Source organism: Panthera leo, chromosome B2, assembly GCF_018350215.1.
Source record: "Panthera leo isolate Ple1 chromosome B2, P.leo_Ple1_pat1.1, whole genome shotgun sequence".
Lineage (NCBI taxonomy): Eukaryota > Metazoa > Chordata > Mammalia > Carnivora > Felidae > Panthera > Panthera leo.
In genome coordinates, this window is record NC_056683.1 from 29207316 (window position 1) to 29227803 (window position 20488).

Genomic DNA, 20488 nt, shown 5'->3' on the forward strand with positions numbered 1-20488 from the left:
TAATGGGTTAAGGAGAGCTGAAAGAGCTATGGGAGCGTCTTGCTCCCACACCTATTAAGTGGTAGGGTTAAGAGAACTCAAATCTTGATTGTGGTGGCAGTTTAATGGGTGTATATATGTAAAAACCTTGATCAAAGTGCAATTTATTGCCTGTCAATTTATTGTATGTGCGTTTATCATACACCAATTATATCCCAGTAAAACTGTGACTTCCCCCCGCCCCCCAAACTGCCCCCAAGCTTTATCACACCGTTATTTCTGTTAGGCTACAATTCCTAGTTTACAACCCTACACTCAACACCCGTCCTCTTCCCAAGTAGATGGACTACGTCTTTCTGCTCCTAACCACTTAAAAAACAAAAACAGGGGCGCCTGGGTGGCGCAGTCGGTTAAGCCTCCGACTTCAGCCAGGTCACGATCTCGCGGTCCGTGAGTTCGAGCCCCGCGTCAGGCTCTGGGCCGATGGCTCGGAGCCTGGAGCCTGTTTCCGATTCTGTGTCTCCCTCTCTCTCTGCCCCTCCCCCGTTCATGCTCTGTCTCTCTCTGTCCCAAAAATAAATAAAAAACGTTGAAAAAAAAAAATAAAAAAAAATAAAAAAAAACAAAAACAAAAACAAAAAGAAGGATGCTTCTGCTCCTTCGTACCAATCCGAAATTACTATGCTCAGTACTTATTCACGAGGCGTCGCGGACTCACTGCCGCAGCATTCACACACAGCCATAAATGCTTTATTGACTTTGCTGGGCCAAGCAGACGCCGGCCCCGCCCCATCGCCGCTGGCATGCCCACGAGATGACGCCGCGGAGCGCACGTGCACCGCCCAGGGGCCGGACCGTGGCGCCAAAGTGGAGAGCCCGCCCCATTCGGGACACCACGCTGCCGGAAGCGGAAATACCGCCCGGGGTCGCCAGAGTAGCTGTAACTGCCACCAAGATGCCGAAGGGACCCAAGCAGCAGCCGCCGGAGCCCGAGTGGATTGGGGATGGAGAGAGCACGAGCCCCACAGGTGAGGCTGATAAGCAGGGAACCAGCGAGATAGAAAAGGGAAGAAGAGAGCGCACGTATTTTAGGAGGGGGGGTCACGGGTTGTGAAACTGACCGGGCCGTGAGGGAGGCTACTGCACATGCGTGTAATGGGGCCGGCCGGAAAGAGTTTACCCAGCACGCCAGTTTAGGGTGGGAGTGAAGGTGTCTGGCTGTCGCGCACGAGTTTCAGTGGGATTTGGCAAGAAACGAGGGAATGCGTATGGTACCGTGGAAGAGATGGGTAGAAATGAGAAAGTCCTCTTTTCTTCCCTTTTGGACATCTTCCCCACCGCGCTGTATTCCACGTTCCATGGGAATCTGTCAAGCAGTGCGACACCTCACCCACTGCGCGCTCACGCACACATAAAACGTCACACATCCACCCACCCACACCCTCTCAGGAGCAAGAGGATGACTCCCTGGGTTCTTTCATAATACGCATCAGACTCATCTGGAGCAAGAGTGCAGGGTAGCTGCTGGGTGTTGCAGTGAAGGTTAAGGTTTACTTAAAAGCAGCGAATGTTTGTTAAACAGCTGCTTTTAATTAAGTAAGCAGCACCTATACTGTGTCTTGGGAAGGGAGAAAAAATATGAAGACATCCTCCCAAATTTGAAGGCACTTCAAGGGGAGATAAAATAATTACAGTAGATACACAGTGACTCATTTTACAAGCGATTTTTGGATGCCTGCTGTATACCTGATACTGTGCAGAGAAACTGAGAATGTAGAGACAAAAGATCAGACTTGCCCCAAAGGGGCACTCAGTTTAGTAGAGGGGACAGCATGAATCCAAAAGTGGTTGACAGAGTGATGAATGCTTGAGAATGCTGTGAGACTAGAGAAGAGAGGAGAAGCATCTACTCAGACAGCTAGGGTAGGAATGTCAGCAAAGCCTCTCAGAAATACGTGGCAGCTGAGTTGATTCTGAAAGAATCAGTATGAGTTAGCAAAGGGAAGAGCATTCCAAGCAGAGGAAGAAATTTGTGCAAAGGTAAAGACGTAGGTGAGCCTGGCCATTCCCCATATTGGGTGACTAATGTAATGGGGTTGGAAAGGTGTGCAGGAGACAAATAATGGAACGCTTTACACGGTATTCCAAAGACTTTAATTCTGAAGACATTAGGACTAATTGAAGTGCATAAGGCATGGTGTGATCAGCTCATCCTGACAACACTGAGCAGTGGAGAATGACTTGTATTGGTCAAGATTGGAGGCAGGGCTACTATGTAAGAGGTGCTGGCAATGATCTAGGTGAGAAGCAGTACCAGGGTAAGCCAAGACTGTGAATATTAAAGAGTTACTAAGGAAATGGCATTGAGCAGGTCTGAGAACAGACTGAATGAAGGGAGAAGAATTAAGGATGACACTCACTTAAGTAACTCAAAGGGTAGTATACTATTGTTTGAGATCAGAAATGGGCTGTAGGGTTGGGAGTGGGAAGAGATAAGGTCAGCTTTATGAATGTCAAGTTGGGGATTCCTGGGGAACTTCTAAGAGGAGATGGCAGGAAGAGATCTAGGCTAGAAGTAAACACACAAGCAAGTGTTGTTGAAACGTTGAATTCAGAGGAGTCCCCTGAGAGAGTATGCAGATTGAAGCCAAAAGAGGACAGAAGACAGGAACCCAAAAGATCCTCAACAATTAAGGGAAGGTAAGGAAGGAGGTAGAGGAGATGAGACTGAGAAAGGTGAGCAGCCAGAGAAACTGAAGGCAAACCAGGAGCCAACAGGATCCCTGAAATTAAGTCATGACAGGAGGGAAGCAGAGGATGAGGAGGTGGTAGCATGGAATATTGCAGAGAAGTCAGCAAAATCAGGACTAAAAAAATTCTTCTTGGGTTGAGCAACTAAGGGGACAGTGGCAACTTTGGCAAAGGTAGTAGTCATTAGGAGATGATACCCAAATCAGATCAGAGTATGCTCAAAAAGGAATGGGAAATGAGGAAGCAGAGCTAGTGTGAACCTGTGGAGACCACAGTAGAAAGCAGTAATTGGGGGAAGAGATAGTAAGGAAGTGTTCTTAGGCTTTCAAGTTAGTTTAAGTTGTGTGCTGAAGGGGAGGGGCTATTAGGGGAGGAGCGATGCAGGATACCGCATTGCTTTAGCGGTACTTAGCTTTTTCCTCTTCCTTGGTGATCATACCTTGTCGCACTTGAACCTGTGCATAGGATTTTCCTTTCTATGGTTAGGAGGATCAAAGTGAGGTTTAAAGTTCAAAAGAGAATTAAAATTGGAAGGGAGAGATGGTTGCGTTGTGTTAGTCCTTGGGGAGAGATTAATATCTGGGAGGAGTCACTCTTCAGTGTTGTCAAGGTGAGCTGATCATGCCATTCCTTCCTCTGTACTGCAGTGGGTCCTCCCTCCTAATGTCTTTAGGATTAAACTCTCTGGAATAGCATATAAAGCCTTTCATTATTTCTCCTGCACATCTTTCCAATTCATTGACACTATTCACCCAATATGGGGGATCAAATTTTGATGAAATGTGTTCTGGTTGGAAGATACAGATTAAGCAAAGACAGACCTACATATGCCTGAGACTTAATCAGGGGGCAATAACAGGTCAGTGTCCAGAACATAGGTGTGGGTAGGAAAACAGAGATATAGCAGAAAAGATAGAATAGGACCCTTTTAATCTGTAAAGTCTTAAGTTATAGGGATTGTTCTTTGATAACTCCAGTTTTGGGCATATGGGTGGTCAGTAAAACTTTCCTCAATAATTGGTTACTACAGACTATGTGGAATTCTAATTTAAAAGTACTTAGTAAAGCATGTGACTTTTTAATGTTTTGTGTGAGAGAGAGAGGATGCATGTGCATGGGGGCACAGGGGGAGGGGCAGGGGCAGAGAGAATCCCAAGCAGGCTCCACACTTGGTGCCCCACGAGTTCAAGCCCCACATTGGGTGTGGAGCCTAGGAGCCTACTTTTTAAAAAAAATGAAAAATAGGGAGACCTGGGTGGCTCAGTCGGTTAAATGTCCAATTCTTGGTTTCAGGTCAGGGCATGATCTTGTGGTTTTGTGAGTTCAAGCCCCATGTCAGTCTCTGCTTACAGCACGTAGCCTGTTTGGGATTCTCTCTGTCCTCTCTCTGCCCCTCCCCCACTCGCACTAAATAAATTAAAAAAAACTTTTTTTTAATGAAAAATACTTAATGTAGGTAGCAGAAAGCCACTGATATATATATATTTTAATTTTTATTTATTTTTGAGAGAGAAAGCAGGGGAGGGGCAGAGAGAGAAAGAAAGAAAATCCCAAGCACACTCTGTACTCTCAGGGCAGAGCACGATGCAGGGCTCAAACCCTCAAACCGCGAGATCATGACCTGAACCAAAATCAAAAGTTGGATAGTTAACTGACTGAGCCACCCAGGTGCCCCTGATTTTTTTTTTTTTTTAAACTAAGATTACAGAAGTGTTTCTGGATAGAATTGGAAAGCAGTGGATGGATAGGATGATTTGAAGGGGAATGTGATAGTGGGTAGGCCTGGACAGGAAGAGAAATCATAAAGCTGCTGGCTGCCTTCCATTCTCATGGGGGCAGGGAGAGAGGGAGTTAGACATAGTCCCCTGCCTTCAGGGAAACAGGGTTGGATAGAGGGGAGGAGCTGGAATTTGTTCAGTCAGTCAGGTTTTATATAAGACTTCCTACTTTGTTCCATGGGAACGCAAGCTAAACAGTCTGTCAGGTTGCTCTCTGGGTTGAAAGACTAATGTACAAACAGTTAAATATAACAGTGTGATTTGTGCTAGAATGTTATTTGAGCAGACCAGGTGGGGCATAGACCCAGATGTTCATTTATTTACCAGACAGCTCCGTTTACACAGTCTGCAGCTTTTCACAAATGACATATGGCAAACCAAATTTATACTATCTTTGTCCTTTTAGAGAGGACCTTCTCTTCCAGTATGTCCTGAGTTAATAAATGGTACCACTATCCCAACTAATTTTGCCCAGCTAAAAACATAGGAGTCTTTGGGGCACCTGGCTGGCTCAGTTGGAGGAGCATGGGACTCTTTGGGTTGTGGGCTTGAGCCCCATGTTGAGTATTGAGATTACTTAAAAATAAAATCTTAAAAAAAAAAAGAAAATGTAGGAGTCCTCTCTGAGTACTGTGTCTTCCCACTTCTGTCTTCACTCTATAAATTCTACTTCTCCCTTCCACTGCCACTCTAGACCAAGGCACAGTTGGGACAGTACAAATGCCTAAGGAACGATAGAAAGTAGTAAAATAGGATGGAGCCACTGAGGGCTTTGCAGGGGAGGTCAGGCTGCTTTGGAATTTGTAGATAAGCATTCACAGTGTCTGCTTAACCTTCTAGACAAAGTGGTGAAGAAAGGGAAGAAGGACAAAAAGACCAAAAAGACGGTGAGTAAATGAGGGTTGTGGATGAGAAATGACAGTGGGTGTTTCCAATCAAAATAAGCCCATGTGAAGGAGGCAGGGGGTCCAAGGGAGGAGGAAAGATCTTTTCAAGAAAGGAAGCAAGGTGAGGGTGGACTGGAGGTTCAGTGGGCCTGTGTGTGGCAGAGAAGGACTTGGTTGGTCTCTGAGCCACATTTACCTATCTCTTAACTCCTTTTACAGTTCTTTGAGGAACTGGCAGTAGAAGATAAACAGGCTGGGGAAGAAGAGAAAGTGCTCAAGGAGAAGGAGCAGCCGCAACAGCAACAGCAGGTTCTCAAGTGTCAGGGGGTCCAGCCCACGTTGGTTCAGTCCGTTAGTGGGGAACTCTCTGTGCAGCAGAGAGGGGCCTGGGCTTCGTTGTCTTACTCTCTTTTCCTTTCAGCAGCAAAAAAAGAAACGAGACACCCGAAAAGGCCGGCGGAAGAAGGACGTGGACGATGATGGAGAAGAGAAAGAGCTCATGGAGCGTCTTAAGAAGCTCTCAGTACCAGCCAGTGATGAGGAGGATGAGGGTAAATGACCTGAGGGGAAATGGGTTCCCAGAATCCCTGAGTCATGAATAATAAAGTGCCTCATTTCTTGATTTTGAGTTGGATTAGATTGAGTAACCAGACATTATAATTTTTCCTACTTCATCTTCCCAACTGTCGTGTCATTTCAGTACCTGCCCCAATACCCCGAGGAGGGAAGAAAACCAAGGTAAGCCATCTGTGTGATAAACAAGAGACCCCAGGGCGGCAAACTTGACCATCCCACTGATTTCTCTGGCCCTTTCATTCTCTAGGGTGGTAATGTTTTTGCAGCCTTGATTCAGGATCAAAGTGAGGATGAGGAGGAGGAAGAAAAACATCCTCCCAAGCCTGCCAAGTTGGAAAAGAATCGGATTAATAAGGTGAAAGTGGCCACTCTACTGGTCACTCCCACCCCATGTAGCACCTTCTGGCCATGGTGTGGTAATTCCCCTGCTTTTTTTCCTGCTTTTATTTTTTTAATTTTTTAACTTTAATTCCTTTTAAGATTTTAAGTAATCTCTATACCCAGTGTGGGCTCGAACTCACAATCCTGAGATCAAGAGTCACATGTGTCACTGATTGAGCAAGCCACACTCCCCATTTCCTGCTTTTAAACTAGTTCTTTTAGGGGTGCCTGGGTGGCTCGGTCAGTTGAGAGTCCAACTTTGGCTCAGGTCATGATCTCATGGTTTGTGGGTTCGAGTCCCGTGTCGGGTTCTGTGCTAACAGCTCGGAGCCTGGAGCCTGCTCCATATTCTCTGTTTGTCTGTCTGTCTGTCTGTCTCTCTCTCTCCCTCTCTCTGCCCTTCCCTTGCTCACACTCTCTTTCTCAAAAATAAACATTAAAAAATTAAAAAAAAAAAAAAAAACTAGTTCTTTTAGGTCTCACACTATCAAAATCATCTTTTTTTTTTCTTTTTTTTTTTTTTAACGTTTATTTGAGAAAGAATGTATGTGAGCAGGGGAGGGGCAGAGAAAGGGGGACAGAGGATCTAAAGCAAGCTCTGCACTGACAGCAGAGAGCCTGATGTGGGGCTTCAATTCACAAACTTCGAGCTCATGACCCAAGCCGAAGCTGGACGTTTAACTGACTGAGCCACCCCAGGCACCCCAGATTAGACTCAAAATCTAAAGCAAAGGGCCTCAAGTTTTTGCTTTTCCACTCGGACCCCTTTTGCAAGGTTACTTGGGATTCTTCTGTGTATATGTTTCAAATTAGCCTGTTCACACCTTGGCATTCAGTTTTATGCCTGTGTTGAAGTATTTGTGGTTTTGTTTGTTTTTTAAGTAATCTTCACATCCAACTTGGGGCTCAGACTTAACCCCAAGATCAAGACTTGCATGCTGTACTGACTGAGCCAGCCAGGTTCCCCGCCCCCCCACCCTTTTAAGCACTACCCCAACATAGAGTTTGATTGAACCCATGACCCCAACATCAAGAGTCGTGTACTCCACCAGCTGAACCAGACACGCACCCCAAAGCCTTTCTTTTTTCTTTATGTTGTGTCTTCCCTTTTCCTTAGAATGCTCTCTCTAAGCTCAAGTCCATTTTTTCCTCTCAAGATGTGCCCTCTCGAGGAAGCCCTCCAGTGCTAGTGCCACCCCACCCATGTTCGTTTTCCTGACTCGTGTTCCCTTAGCTTTGCTGACATCATCTAGCTATTTTTTCACTGTTTCACCTCAAGGTAGAAACTAGGGTTTTCCTAGGTCTCATTTGTTTTCTGAGGAGCACTCAGTATAGTTAGCTCCTAGTTCTAGACTCCCTAGAAATGCTTGATAAATAAGTTAACAAATTAATTTTCTGTGTGTGTGTGTGTTCTCCAGGCTGTATCTGAGGAACAACAGCCTGGGCTGAAGGGCAGAAAGGGAAAGGAAGAGAAGTCAAAGGGGAAGACCAAGGTGAGGGAGTATTGGCAGGAGGAGGTGCTGGGTCTCAGGAATTAGAACATTTCATCAGCTCTGTTGTTTTTTCCCTGTTAGCCTCAAAATAAATTTGCTGCTCTGGACAATGAAGAGGAGGAGGATGAAGAAGAAGAAATAACAAAAGAAAAGGAGCCACCCAGACAAGGGAGGGAGAAGACCATGAAGGCAGAGCAGGTGTGTATTTTGGTGTTGGGGGAAGGAAGATTGGCTGAGGGACTGGCCTTCTGTGGCTCTTGGTTGGGGGAGGGGAGCAGGATCTGGGGGTGGCATTACTACCCAGAGCAGGAATTAGCAGGCTTTTGTAAAGGGCCACATAGTAAATATTTTTGGTTTTGTGGACCACATACAATCTCTGATGCATATTCCTGTTTTTTAAAAAAATTCTTTGAAAATGTAAAACCATTCTTAGCGCTTGGGCTGTATAAAAATAGGCATCAGGTGAGATTTGGCCCACAAACCATTTAGCTCTTGATTCAGAGAGGAAGGGACCCTGGTGGTAGCCTCAGATGATCTGGGTTCTGGCTCTGCCACTCACCACCTGTGTGACCTTTCCACCTTCTCAGGGCACGGTTATCTGTATGATCTAGTGATCTCTGCAGTCTTTCCACCTCTAGAACGTTCTAATTCTGGATTCTGTTAGATTTCTTAGTGCTGTATGTTAGGGTTTCTGGACGTTTTCTTTGCATGTTAACATGTAAGCCACAGAAACTCATTTGATACATGAGTAAAAGCTGTTTCATTTATTTCCTCCCCAGTGGTATGGGCAGTTTTGTTTGTAGGTGGGTAGAACTGTTATACTTTGTACATACACATTCATACTATTTGTCTTCTGTCATTCCTGACACAGAAGTGGGTGAAGGACCCCAGGGAGCCCAGGAGTGTGTGTGAGAGAGTGAGAGGACCCACCAAGAAATTTCAGGACTCTGGGAAAGGAACGAGCTAACTGTGGGGCTGGGTGAATGACATGAAATCTGAGTTCTAGAAGGGGTCTCTTGTTTTTCATCATCTCGTTCTCACAGGGTTCAGAGGAAGAAGGAGAAGAGGAGGAAGAAGAAGGGGAGTCTAAGGCTGATGATCCTTATGTGCACCTTAGCAAAAAGGAGAAGAAAAAGCTAAAGAAACAAGTAAGATCTCGGTCAGAATTAGGAGCGTTTGACTTTTTTTTTTTTTTTTTTTTTTTAACATTTATTTATTTTTGAGACAGAGAGAGAGCATGAACAGGGGAGGGTCAGAGAAAGAGGGAGACACAGAATCTGAAACAGGCTCCAGGCTCTGAGCTGTCAGCACAGAGCCTGACGTGGGGCTCGAACCCACAGACTGAGATCATGACCTGAGCCTAAGTCGGACACTCAACTGACTGAGCCACCCAGGCGCCCCGCGTTTGACTTTTTTAATATTTCAGTTGGACTCCTGGCTGCCTCAGTAGGTGGAGCATGCAACTCTTGATCGAGTTCCAGCCCCACATTGGGTGTACAGATTTCATAAAATCTTCAAAAAAAATTTTTTTTTTAAACTAGGGGACATCTGAATTGGGGCAAAAGGGAGCTTTTGAGGTTACTGCAAGAACAACAGTTGGAATAAAGAAACAGATGTATTTTGTGGACCTTTTTTTTGGTGTCTGATGACGTGTGGCTGTGTTGTGATGGGTAACTGGCAGACAGTGGCCTCATGTGGGCTTTCCTTCTTTCTTAGATGGAGTATGAGCGCCAGGTGGCTTCATTAAAAGCAGCCAATGCTGCTGAAAATGATTTCTCTGTGTCCCAAGCAGAGGTGTCCTCCCGCCAAGCCATGTTAGAAAATGCATCTGACATTAAGGTAAGGTCTGAGAGGCTCCCTCCCAACCAGTTTACTCAAGGAAGTGCCACCTTTCCGAGTGGCCATGGCAGCCGAGGAAGCCAGGTATGAGTAGTATATTGGAAGAAAGCTTGGAGGTGTTTTCCATACCTTGACTTCTGCCAGCTTCAGTGAGAAGATAGGAAAACCAACACAACTAGAGGGGTCCACCCTTGGGGGGCAGGAAGGGTGGGATTGGCTGGACTCATTTAGAATTTGGGAGACTCTCCTTCAAAGCTGTGGACAGGAAGTGGACCAGCATGGTGAAGAGGGTCATGCTGGAGCTATCTGTTTTGTCAGAGGCTTCCCAGCAGGGAGAAAGTTGTCTGAAAGAGGAGGGTTCTCATGTGCTTTTCTTTCTTCTGCCACTGCTTCCCTGACAACTGCAGCTGGAGAAGTTCAGCATCTCGGCCCACGGCAAGGAGTTATTTGTCAACGCAGACTTGTACATTGTAGCTGGCCGCCGCTATGGGCTAGTGGGACCCAACGGGTGAGGAGAAGGGCTGGAGCTATAAAAGGGGAGGGGCTGGAAAAAAAAAGGTTTTTCAGGGATGGCCTGGTCTTAATAGTTCTCGTTCCCCAGCAAGGGCAAGACTACTCTCCTCAAGCACATTGCCAACCGGGCCTTGAGCATACCTCCCAACATTGACGTGCTGCTGTGTGAGCAGGGTGAGGCCAGTGGTGGGATGGGCCTGAGGGGTGGGCAGTTGGGGTAGAAGAGTCAACCAAGAACAGAAGAAATTGTGGTTATGGAGTGGGAAAGGTTCTAAGGTAAGATTGGGGACTGGGAGATGGATGCTAAGGAAAGACTTGAGAAAATTTCTTTGGAATAAGTACAAAGAATTGGGCAAGGTCAGACAAACCTGAAATTTAGCTGAAGAAAAGAAGGAATGGGAGACTTGGCCCTCAGGGCAACTGGCCTTTTCTCCCCTGACCCCCCAGAGGTGGTAGCAGATGAGACACCAGCTGTGCAGGCTGTTCTTCGGGCCGACACCAAGCGATTGAAACTGTTGGAAGAGGAGCGACGGCTCCAGGGGCAGCTGGAGCAGGGAGATGATGCAGCTGCTGAGAGGCTAGAGAAGGTAGAGGAGATGGCGCAGGGGACATGGGCTAAGAGTTGGGGGTTCCTGGAACCTTTGGACATGTGTCCTCTTCTCCCTCCTCCAGGTATATGAGGAATTGCGGGCGACTGGGGCGGCAGCTGCAGAGGCCAAAGCCCGGCGGATCCTGGCTGGTCTGGGCTTTGACCCTGAAATGCAGAATCGGCCCACACAGAAGTTCTCTGGGGGCTGGCGCATGCGTGTCTCCCTGGCCAGGTGGGCCACCCACCTCCCTGCCTTTCCCCTTTGCAGCATCAATCCACGCATGGGTGGGGGTGGCGGGGGGTGGGGCTTTCTCTTCTTCCTGTTCTTCTAAGGCCAGTAGGGAGTTTCAAGTCTTCCTGCTCCTTCCTGTATTGTCTGCATTGCCAGACTCAAGATCTTTCGTCCCTACCTGGGGGCATAATCTTTTCAACATCTCCTGCTCTCTGAGGAGAGATATGGAAGGAGTGTTCATGGTCTCACCTGCCAGAGGCTTCTGTGGAGTTCTCTGAGCGAGAATCTTCCTACCCCTGACCCTACATTCTGCTGCCTCACCTTCTAGGGCATTGTTCATGGAGCCCACGCTGCTGATGTTGGATGAACCTACCAACCACCTGGACCTCAATGCTGTCATCTGGCTCAATAAGTGCGTCACCTTTGACTGCAGTCTTTGCGTCATTGGTTGTCATTCTGTCCTTGTCTCCTCTAGCTGTTTACACTCTGTCCTTGACAGCACTCTATCCAGCCCCTTTCTCTTTTCCTCCCTGTTTTGTCAATCTGTTTCCCTGACTTAACCCTAAACTGACCATTGTGACCTGTCCACACTCTTCTAAAACCCAGCTACCTCCAGGGCTGGCGGAAGACATTGCTCATCGTTTCCCATGACCAGGGCTTTCTGGATGATGTCTGCACCGATATTATTCATCTCGATGCCCAGCGGCTCCATTACTATCGGGGCAATTACAGTAAGGATCATTTGTTGGGGGGAGGAAAGAGACGAGGCCTTGGAGGGAAGACCCATAGGGATGCAATGATTAGCTAAATCTTAAAAGAGTCTAGACAGTGATGCCCAACTCTGTCCTCACCAGTTCTGGTTGTCCCTCTGCTGGGGAGGAAGACAACCGTTGTTGCCCATCCTCCTTTTCTGCCTCAGTGACCTTCAAGAAGATGTATCAGCAGAAGCAGAAAGAACTGCTGAAGCAGTATGAGAAGCAGGAGAAGAAGCTGAAGGAGCTAAAGGCAGGTGGCAAGTCCACCAAGCAGGCAGTAAGCACCTGGGGGGTTTTTCTCTCAATATGGAGAAAGAGGGAACTCTGTGACACTGCTCTCCATTTCAAGGACTGCTGTGAAGGGTGTGAATTTCTCCTTTTCCCCTTCCTCTCCAGGAAAAGCAGACAAAGGAAGCCCTGACTCGAAAGCAGCAGAAATGCCGGCGGAAAAACCAAGATGAGGAATCGCAAGAGGCCCCTGAGCTCCTGAAGCGCCCCAAGGAGTACACTGTGCGCTTTACTTTCCCTAATCCCCCACCGCTCAGCCCTCCTGTGCTGGGTCTGCATGGTGAGCAGCTGCAGACCCCACCAACGCAGGGCGGAAGTGTGTGCACCCCACGTCTTCCACCCAGCGTGGGATCCATTCCTTTTCTCCAAGGCCAGGAAAGGACTTTAGGACACCTTCAGAGTGATTCTGAAAAGAAAGTATATCACTTCTTTTCCTGATTCTCAGGTGTGACGTTTGGCTATGAGGGGCAGAAACCACTCTTTAAGAACCTGGATTTTGGCATTGACATGGATTCAAGGAGTGAGTTGGTGTCAAGTGGTTTGGGGACGTGAAGCAGGGCTACAGGGACAGTTTCTGAGGACCTCTTTGACCACCTGTCTTCCTCCTTGCAGTCTGCATCGTGGGCCCTAACGGTGTGGGGAAGAGCACCCTGCTTCTGTTGTTGACGGGCAAGCTGACACCAGTAAGTCCTGGTGCCAGGACCAGAGAGCATGACGAGTGTGAAAAGGCAGCTGTTCACCAAATGCTAGAATCAAGGAGCCCCCTCTGTGCTGGAGATTTAAATACAGAATTCATCGTAGATGTTTCCTTTTCCTCAGAGGTGCTAGAGAGGAGAACACTGTAGATCAGGGGAGAGAGCCAGGAGAAGGGTTGGACTAGGGGCACCTGGGTGACTCATCTGGTTAAGCCTCTGACTCTTGATCTCCACTCAGGTTATAATCTCACGGTTCCTGGGATCGAGCCCCATGTTGGGCTCTGTACTGACAGCAGGGAACCTGCTTGGGATTCTGTCTCCCTCTCTGCCCTCTCCCTCTCTCTCAAAAATAAAAAACTTAAGAAAAAAAGAAATTGCAGGAGTCAGAAAAGTCTGGAGATAACCAGTATTAATTTAGATGGATTACTTTCTCTTTTTCTTCTCTGCAAATGTGCATATAATTTTTTTTTAACAAAAGTGGGTTCTCAGATGAATTGTTTCATAGCCAGTTCTCAGATAATACACATCAAGTATTTTTCCATGCCAATAATTACCTGTGTACATTTGTTTCTTGTGGATTTATAGTTTATTTGATCACAGTCGTTTAGATTTTTTTCTGGTTTTTCACTGAAGGTCAATCCTATAGTAAACTTTTTTTTTTTTTTTTTTGAGAGGGTGCAAGTGAGCAAGGGGCAGAGAGAGTGAAAGAGAAAGAGAATCCCACGGGCAGAGAGAGGGAGAGAGAGAGAAGGTGGGGCTCATCCAAAGGGGGGCTTGAGCTCACCTGATGCGGGACTCAAACTCATGTATCGTGACATCATGACCTGAGCCGAAGTCAGGTGTTTAACCAACTGAGCAACCCAAGTGCTCCAGTAAATATTATTGTACATGTTCATGACTGTAGTTTTTTTTTTTAGGATAAACTTTCTAGAATTGTTTTTAGGATTTACAACATACTGCTATACAGTGCTTTTGATTGGTTGTAACCATCTTTACTCCCTCCAGGAAAATGTTGAGAAGGGCCCATTTCTTCATACACCTCAAGGTGTTTTTTCTTAGATCCTCTCACAGTCTCTTAACTCCCATGTGAGGCAGAACCCTGAAAAAGTTGCCATTGGTGGATCTTGCTGGGTGGGAAGGGGGTGTTTGTTGGTTGTGGTCAGCCCTCTCTTGGTTCTGAATCTGTGCCTTTTGTGTCCCCTCCTTTATTGTCATCTCACTCCCCTTTGCCCCGTACTCTTGTCATTTCCTGGATGTGCCTTTGTCACATTAGGGAGGACATCTGGGTTCCCCTTCTTGCATGGACTGATTCCCAGCCCAATTCTGATATTTGTCTCCCCTTAAGAAAAGTGAGGATGTGGAGGGGCAGCATCTTCCTCTCCATTCCCTTATCTTCCCACTTGCTTTTTCCTTGCAGACTCGTGGAGAAATGAGAAAGAACCACCGGTTGGTAAGTTGGCTTTGGGAATTAGGGAGGAAGAGCCTGATAGAGGAAGTATGATTTTTACAGACTGCCTTCCTCTCTTGGGCAGAAAATTGGCTTCTTCAACCAGCAGTATGCAGAACAGCTGCGCATGGAGGAGACACCCACTGAATATCTGCAGCGGGGCTTCAACCTGCCCTACCAGGATGCCCGGAAGTGCCTAGGCCGCTTTGGCCTTGAGAGTCATGCCCATACCATCCAGATCTGCAAACTCTCTGGTACCACTGTAGGGGGCTAGGGAAGGTGTCCTCCTCAATTTTCACACCTCCAGACTATACCTAGAGTCAGAAAAGAACAGCTAGGACTTGGGGAATCTCTGCACACACACATCTTCAGATTTTATCTTCAGAAACGTAAGGCAGTGAAGTGTGATGGCCCTCTTTTTCCTTTGCTACAGGTGGGCAAAAAGCCCGAGTTGTGTTTGCTGAGCTGGCTTGTCGGGAACCCGATGTCCTCATCTTGGTGAGTGAGCTGGACTATGGGAGGGGGTAAAGGTGACAGTAATGAAAAGAATTGTAACACTTGGTCATGGAATGTCTCTTCCATAGGATGAACCCACCAATAACTTGGACATTGAGTCTATTGATGCTCTTGGGGAAGCCATCAATGAATACAAGGGTGGTAAGTCAGCTCAGGGTGCACCCTCCTCCTTTCCTGGTTCTCATTTTCCTCCTCCTCCTCCTTTCCTGGTTCTCATTTGTCTCATTTGTTCTTCACATTCTCATTTGTCTTTGCCTTCTTCGTCCCTACTCTCCCTTCTCACATCTTTTTTCAAAGCTGTGATCGTCGTCAGCCATGATGCCCGACTCATCACCGAAACCAACTGCCAGCTGTGGGTGGTGGAGGAGCAGAGTGTAAGCCAGATCGATGGTGACTTTGAGGACTACAAGCGGGAGGTGTTGGAGGCTCTGGGTGAAGTCATGGTCAACAGACCCCGAGAGTGAGTTTTCCTTCCTGGAAGTCTCCTGAAAGACAAGCTTGTGTGGCCTAGAAGTCCCCTGTTGTCTCCCTTTCTCTGCTTGGAAGCCTGCCTCTGGTCTGCAGCTGACCCAGCAACTACTCAGGCACAGGAAGGCAGAGCATGGTCTTGATGTGACCAGGGTACCACTTTGGTTCCTTTTCTCTGAAAAACTAGCCTGTTACAGTTTTCTTCAGATAACTGAGCTGGCCTTATCCTTGACATTCCTCCATATACACAGAGATGACCTTCATCGTTGTGGGCTCCATCTAGCCTAACTTATGTGGCCAGTTGTCTAGAGACTTTCATCACCAAGAACCCTGCCTGTGGTCCACCAGAAAGCTTCAGGCCTATCTGGTCCCCTGGTCTTTGAGTGGTGCTGTTCTTTTCTGGTGGATTTAATGCTGACTTACTGATACAAACAGTTACTGCAGCTCAGTGCTGGAGGCAAGTTGTGAGGCCTAGGCTGTTACCCAGCCCAGAGCTTGGTGCCTGCAGTCTTTTTGTAGTTGGGGACTTGGGGGCAAGAAAATTGCCCCTCAACTTGAATCTCCCTTTACAAGGGGAGGAAATAAAGGAAAGTTGTTGTTGCCATCCTGTCGCTGTTTGGAGATTCATGGGCATTGGGACTATTTTTAGTTTTGATTCACTTTATTGCTAGCAGCATTCAGTATCCACGCTTCCCCACTAATACAGATGGATCTAATTTGTAGTCTTATGCATTTTAGATGGTGCTTGCTGTTTGAGGATTCTCCAGCCCTTCAGATAGGAACAGAAAGGGGTTCATCCCTTCCATCTGGGACTCTTGGGCCTCCCATTGTCCAAGCTTTGCTCTGTGGTCAGGGCCCCACAGTACTGATACTCTGAAAAGTTCTTAAGTAACTGACATCTCATACAGCACTGTGGAGTGTACAAAAAGGAAAAGACAAGGTCTGCCTGCATCAATAGTTTAGCTACAGAAGACTTTAGAAAATGAGACATGAGTGTAAAGGTGATTTGGTTAATTGCCAAATGTGTGTCCTCTAGATTCTATAAGTTGCCATGTGCTCATAAAAGGGAAAGATGATCCAGAACTTGATTATTTGATAGACAGGATCACTTCAGGGTGGGCCTCTTGAAAAATAAAAAGAATTTGAATAATGAGAAAATAGGGAGTCATTTTTGGAATGTAGGAAAAGAGAGATCTCAGGCCTGGAAAGAAGAAAAAACTATTTGGGAGTTAATGAGAAAGCGTAGCTGGTGTGGCCATTTTTCTTACTATTATATTGGAGAGGTAGTTTTGGAAAGTAACCAGTGGCAGGTGGTTGGTGACTTTAGGTGGTGATGGGTGAGGTCGACTATAGAATGGAATGGAATGGAATGGAATGGAATCCATAACTTGTTGTGGGTGAGGTAACTAAATGCTGAACTAGGGTAGGGGAGGCATGGGAAGGAAAGGATGGGAGAGATGTGTGGGAGTTGGGGAGAAAGAAGAGAATGATCTGATGTATCCAGTTCCAGAGGGAATATGAGGAGCTGTTTGGTTAAGTCTGACAGCTTGGATATCTATTTTGGGGAGACTATTTTTTGACCAAGTGAATAAGTAATAGCCTGAGGTACAGATTTTGTAGTTTTGGTGTGGAAATAGTGTTGTTAGGGAACATCTCAAATTAGAAAGGAACTACTCCTCTTATGGAATTTGAGGGGAAAAAATCAGGGTCTTAAACCAAGCACCTGAGTAAGATGTTTTATGTAAAGTAATTTCCACAATTATGTGAAGTAATGGGAGCCAGGTTTCAAGTCTACTTACTAACAGTATGATGTTGGACAGGCTACTTAGCCTCTTGGTACTGGTTTTCTCATCTGTAAAAAGATTGAAAGTGTGTACCTAGGGACACCTGGGTGGCTCAGTCTTAACTGACTGACTCTTGATTTTGGCTCAGGTCACCATCTCATGGTTTGTGAGATGGAGCCCCGCATCAGGCTCTGTGCTGACAGTACGGAACCTACTTGGGTTCCTCTCTCTCCCTCTCTCACTATGCCCCTCCCCTGCTTGTGCACTCTCAAAATAAATGAATAAACCAAAAAAAAAAAAAGTACCTTGTAGGATTATTAAGGGATTAGGCAATTATTTTCTAAAGTGTTTTAAATTTTTTTGTTAGATGTGTTTCACATTACACTCTACACTTTTCAGTTCACTGGTCTAGATGAGATGATGCATAAAATATATAGGAATGTTATTTATAAAACGAATACCAAAATTTTGCATTTCAAGTTTTTTATCAACTTCACTACAAGTACTTGATGCTTCAAAACAGCTTCCATACATGGACACAAATTGTACTTTTTCCTTCAATATACATACTTAGTAATGGAGTTATTAATAATGCACTTAAATGTGGGCAAAAAAATACAATGCAAAAAGAACAAAAAATATGGTTTATATGGTACAGTATGTATGGATAACCCAAAGCCTGGAAAATGGAATTTTGTTAACAAATATTCTTACTCATAGACAACTTTTATTATCTATAAGTCATGCACTAATGTACATAATAACTACCATAGAAATGGTTTTGAAAAGCAGAGATTCTTCTGCATACCTTCCTAATGAAACAGAGGACACCGACCTGCCCACAATCATCTCCCCTCAACAGAGATGGTTGTTGCTGATATGATGGCTCTTGTTTAGCTGACTCCAGTGTCCTGGATGTTTTCCCTCTGTGTAAAATGTGGACAGGGTAACCAAAGCGTGAGTCCTGGAAGAGCATGAGAGCCAGGATAGCACTGTGTTTTAGGAACACACAAAGAGGTTTTAGGAAATAGTGCCAGTACACTACAGTAAGAAACTACAATAAGAAAAGTGAAAACCAGGAATGAGCCTTGTGGCCATACAGCATGGGAGTATCCAAAGTTGCCATTTTGTGGCCAGTGCTAAATGCAACAACTGGGACACCGAACTGGCTGTTCTGGGTAGTGATGTTCAAAGTGTCCCAGACCAGCAGCATGAGCATCGCTTGGGATTCTGTTAGTGCAAGGATAGGAACTCTGCTGCCTTTGGAGCTAGGATAGAAAGGGTAGGGGGTGGGCTTTAAATCCAGTGAATAAGACTTCTCAGGAATAACATTAAAGCCAAGGCCTGAAGGTAGTGAAGGAACTAGGTGAGTGGAAAAGAAGAGCCCTCAGGGAAGAAACCATAGTGTTTCAGGGACCCTGGAGCCAGAAGAGCTTGACATAGACAAGATAGGCAGCTTGAGATAGAGCAGGGGCCAGGACACTCAGAGCCGTAAGCCTTGATGGTGAGTTGGGATACTGTTTGAGGAGCAATGGGAGGCCATTCTCACACAGTGGTGAGAATTTATTATTTTTAATGTGTATTTGTTTTTGAAAGAGTGGGAGGGGCACAGAGAGGGAGAACACCCAAGCAGGCTCTGCACTGTCCGCACAGAGCCCAACGTGGGGCTCCATCTCGTGAACCAGGAGATCATGACCTGAGCCAAAATCAAGAGTCCGACACAACCATTTGAGCTACCCAGGTGCCCGTGTTTTGATTTTTACAAAATTGTTCTGGCTGCTGGGTGAATAGTTGAGTGGGTAGAGGAGATGCTGAGAGAGGGTTAGATACTGCCTTGGAAACTGATACCCTTCTTCCTCTGGGAAAGGAAGATCACATAGGCTCAGATATTTTCAGGTGAAGAGGAAATGGTGCTCAGTAAGTGTTGAGTTGGTGTCAAGATGGTAGGATTTGTGTTTTTTGCAACATTAGGTTTACTGCCCAGGAGCAGGAATGGGGAAACTAGAACAGTGATGATCTAGAATTGGAGATGGAACTGGTGTGCTTTGGGTGGGGTTGACAGAGAATGTCTAAAGTTGAAAGGGTATTTCAGGGGCAGGGGGAATGGAAGCAGAAAGGAAGAACAGACCAGCTGAAATGGAGAGAAGTGCCTGCAGGGGAATTGGTGAAGGCATGGAAATGGGTCGCTTTGGATTTCCATGGAGAATTTGAAAGAAAAATGGCTGAACTAAATTTTAAATTAACGTAGAAAAAACTTTGAGCTCTAAAAGTTCTTGTGGCTTGATGCCAGAGATAGGGAAGCACAAGCCAGAGAGTGGCCCACTAGATTTTTCCACTTGAGCTGGTACTACTACATTTTTTTTTTCAACGTTAAAAAATTTTTAAGTAATCTCTGCCCCCAACGTAGGGCTCCAGCACACACCCTTAAGCTCCAGAGTTGCACACTCCACTGACCAAGCCAGCCATGCACCCCTACTTCATTCATATTTTATTTTTTATTTTTAAATCTTTTTTTTTACCTCATATTTTACCTCTTTTTAGGTGCTTTTCTCAGGTCCTAAGTGCACAGAGCTTGTATACGCTGACTGGGCACAACCCCTCTGAGGACTCAGCAAAGAGAAGATAAAATTAGCCCCATTGGCCTTGCTAAATGTAAATGACACCTGTGAAATTTAGGTTATGCCCTCGTGTGACCAATCCTGTGTTCTAGGGCAGTGTCTTTCAGTGTTTTCCAGATCAGCATCAGCAACACATGGGAACTTGTTAGAAATGCAAAATCTCTAGATCCATCCCAGAACTACTCAATTAGAAAATTTGCTGGACCCCATTCCTCATGTCTTTTAATAAGCCCCTCAGTTGATTCTGATGAACACTAAAAGGTTGAAAACTGTTCCTTTTTAAAAAAAATTTTTTTAATCTGTGCCCAGTGTGGGGCTCAACCCCGAGATCAAGTTGCATGCTGTACTGAGCCAGCCAGGTGCCCCAAAACGAGCTGCTTTCTCTGAAATCTCTATGCCCAACATGGGGCTCAAACTCATGACCTAGAGATCCAGAGCCACATGCTCTACTGAGCCAGCTAGGTGCTCCTGAAGACCACTGTTCTTAACCCATGCCCCAATATCCCCACCTTCCTCCTCAAAATGCACTATAATTCTAATTTCCCATTTCAAAATTAGCAAAACTTATTATTTGTAGTAATCCTATGTTCTGATCTCTAAGACCTGTCTCCCCAAGAATCTTACTCCATCAACTAGGCTCTCAATACTTGCCCTTAAGAATCCTGCATCATCAGGACACCTTGGTGGCTCAGTTGGGTGGGCATCTGACTTTGACTCAGGTCATGATCTCATAGTTCGAGTTCAACCCCCACATCAGGCTCTCCACTCTTGGCACAGGGCCCGCTTTGGATCCTCTGTCTCCCTCTCTCCTCAGCCCCTCCCCTGCTCATGCACTCTCTAAAAAATAATTAAAAAAAAAAAATCCAGGATCATCTAGCAGCAGCCTTAGTATAGTGACC

General features: G+C 46.0%; 1 protein-coding gene across 3 annotated transcripts; it reads left to right on the forward strand.

Annotated features, from left to right (window-relative positions):
• The first annotated feature begins 775 nt into the window (after nucleotides 1-775).
• Nucleotides 776-15791, forward strand: ABCF1 (ATP binding cassette subfamily F member 1). 3 transcript variants are annotated; one of them, XM_042938119.1, is made up of 25 exons: nucleotides 776-1007; nucleotides 5349-5395; nucleotides 5615-5704; nucleotides 5820-5946; nucleotides 6096-6133; nucleotides 6219-6326; nucleotides 7771-7845; nucleotides 7927-8043; nucleotides 8889-8993; nucleotides 9562-9684; nucleotides 10092-10192; nucleotides 10286-10371; nucleotides 10645-10784; nucleotides 10870-11018; nucleotides 11347-11430; nucleotides 11625-11749; nucleotides 11938-12050; nucleotides 12170-12341; nucleotides 12507-12581; nucleotides 12674-12744; nucleotides 14174-14206; nucleotides 14289-14457; nucleotides 14637-14701; nucleotides 14788-14860; nucleotides 15017-15791. In XM_042938119.1, the coding sequence occupies exons 1-25, from the start codon at nucleotides 794-796 to the stop codon at nucleotides 15181-15183; spliced, it is 2667 nt and encodes an 888-aa protein (XP_042794053.1). In that variant the 5' UTR covers nucleotides 776-793; the 3' UTR covers nucleotides 15184-15791. The 3 variants fall into 3 exon arrangements, with proteins under 3 accessions (XP_042794053.1, XP_042794052.1, XP_042794054.1); XM_042938118.1 differs by having other exon boundaries at nucleotides 779-1007; nucleotides 5817-5946; XM_042938120.1 differs by having other exon boundaries at nucleotides 883-1007; nucleotides 5330-5395; nucleotides 5817-5946.
• The last annotated feature ends 4697 nt before the right edge of the window (nucleotides 15792-20488 follow it).

Bases quoted from the DNA above. Each gene is read 5' to 3' on its own strand.
- ABCF1 (XM_042938118.1), top strand. From the start codon at position 794: ATGACGCCGCGGAGCGCACGTGCACCGCCCAGGGGCCGGACCGTGGCG. The intron at 6,327-7,770 runs GTGAAAGTGGCC...TGTGTTCTCCAG, and splicing joins AAAAGAATCGGATTAATAAG to GCTGTATCTGAGGAACAACA. The intron at 12,051-12,169 runs GTAAGCACCTGG...CTTCCTCTCCAG, and splicing joins GCAAGTCCACCAAGCAGGCA to GAAAAGCAGACAAAGGAAGC.